Below are 1,639 nucleotides of genomic sequence, written 5' to 3'. Positions count from 1 at the left end.
GATGTATGTACTATGGAGGGGTGTTCTACGGATGTATGTACTATGGAGGGGTGTTCCACGGATGTATGTACTATGGAGGGGTGTTCCACGGATGTATGTACTATGGAGGGGTGTTCCACGGATGTATGTATGTTCCATGGAGGGGTGTTCCACAGATGGATGGATGATCCATGGAGGGGTGTTCCACGGATGTATGTTTGTTCTATGGAAGGGTGTTCCACGGATGTATGTATGTTCTATGGAAGGGTGTTCCACGGATGTATGTATGTTCTATGGAGGGGTGTTCCACGGATGTATGTACTATGGAGGGGTGTTCCACGGATGTATATATGTTCCATGGAGGGGTGTTCCATGTATGTACTATGGAGGGCTGTTCCACGGATGTATGTTCTATGGAGGTGTGTTCCACGGATGTATGTACTATGGAGGGGTGTTCCACGGATGTATGTATGTTCTATGGAGGGGTGTTCCATGTATGTACTATGGAGGGGTGTTCCACGGATGTATGTATGTTCCATGGAGGGGTGTTCCACAGATGTATATGTTCTATGGAAGGGTGTTCCACGGATGTATGTATGTTCCATGGAGGGGTGTTCCACGGATGTATGTATGTTCCATGGAGGGGTGTTCCACGGATGTATGTACCATGGAGGGGTGTTCCACGGATGTATGTTCCATGGAGGGGTGTTCCACGGATGTATGTATGTTCTATGGAGGGGTGTTCCACGGATGTATGTATGTTCTATGGAGGGGTGTTCCACGGATGTATGTATGTTCCATGGAGGGGTGTTCCACGCATGTATGTTCTATGGAGGGGTGATCATGTCACATGACTGATGGCGTGTCGCGCTCACACGCGTGTCTTTTTTTCCACCGGCAGTTTCTGCGGGAAGATCTGAACTATCACGATCCAACCGTCAAACACAGCACGTTCCACGGAGAGGACAAACTCATCAGTGTGGAGGATCTGTGGATCACGTGGAAGGCCTCTGAGGGTGAGTGACGGCACTGAACCTCCGGAAACATGGCCGCCGCCTCCTCGCCCCCAGAACTGAACTCCTCCCACTTCACATACCGAGCCCCCAGAACTGAACTCCTCCCACTTCACATACCGAGCCCCCGGAACTGAACTCCTCCCACTTCACATACCGAGCCCCCAGAACTGAACTCCTCCCACTTCACATACCGAGCCCCCAGAACTGAACTCCTCCCACTTCACATACCGAGCCCCCAGAACTGAACTCCTCCCACTTCACATACCGAGCCCCCAGAACTGAACTCCTCCCACTTCACATACCGAGCCCCCAGAACTGAACTCCTCCCACTTCACATACCGAGCCCCCAGAACTGAACTCCTCCCACTTCACATACCGAGCCCCCAGAACTGAACTCCTCCCACTTCACATACCGAGCCCCCAGAACTGAACTCCTCCCACTTCACATACCGAGCCCCCAGAACTGAACTCCTCCCACTTCACATACCGAGCCCCCAGAACTGAACTCCTCCCACTTCACATACCGAGCCCCCAGAACTGAACTCCTCCCACTTCACATACCGAGCCCCCAGAACTGAACTCCTCCCACTTCACATACCGAGCCCCCAGAACTGAACTCCTCCCACTTCACATACCGAGCCCCC

General features: G+C 52.6%; 1 protein-coding gene across 1 annotated transcript in view; it reads left to right on the top strand.

The window, feature by feature from the left end:
- Nucleotides 1–880: 880 nt before the first annotated feature.
- LOC108804128 (stromal interaction molecule 1-like) overlaps nucleotides 881–1,639 on the top strand; it is a gene marked incomplete at its 5' end in the record, with an annotated part of 1,872 nt that continues 1,113 nt past the window's right edge. The window contains one exon of the mRNA XM_018575892.1: nucleotides 881–995. Within this exon, the coding sequence (XP_018431394.1) occupies nucleotides 881–995 (115 nt within the window). The remainder of the gene's footprint in view (nucleotides 996–1,639) is intronic.

This window comes from Nanorana parkeri, unplaced genomic scaffold, assembly GCF_000935625.1.
Source record: "Nanorana parkeri isolate BGI_ZX_2015 unplaced genomic scaffold, ASM93562v1 scaffold5315, whole genome shotgun sequence".
In the NCBI taxonomy this organism is placed as follows: Eukaryota; Metazoa; Chordata; class Amphibia; order Anura; family Dicroglossidae; genus Nanorana; species Nanorana parkeri.
Note: the sequence above shows the minus strand (reverse complement) of the source record. Positions and strands in the feature narration are given on the sequence as shown.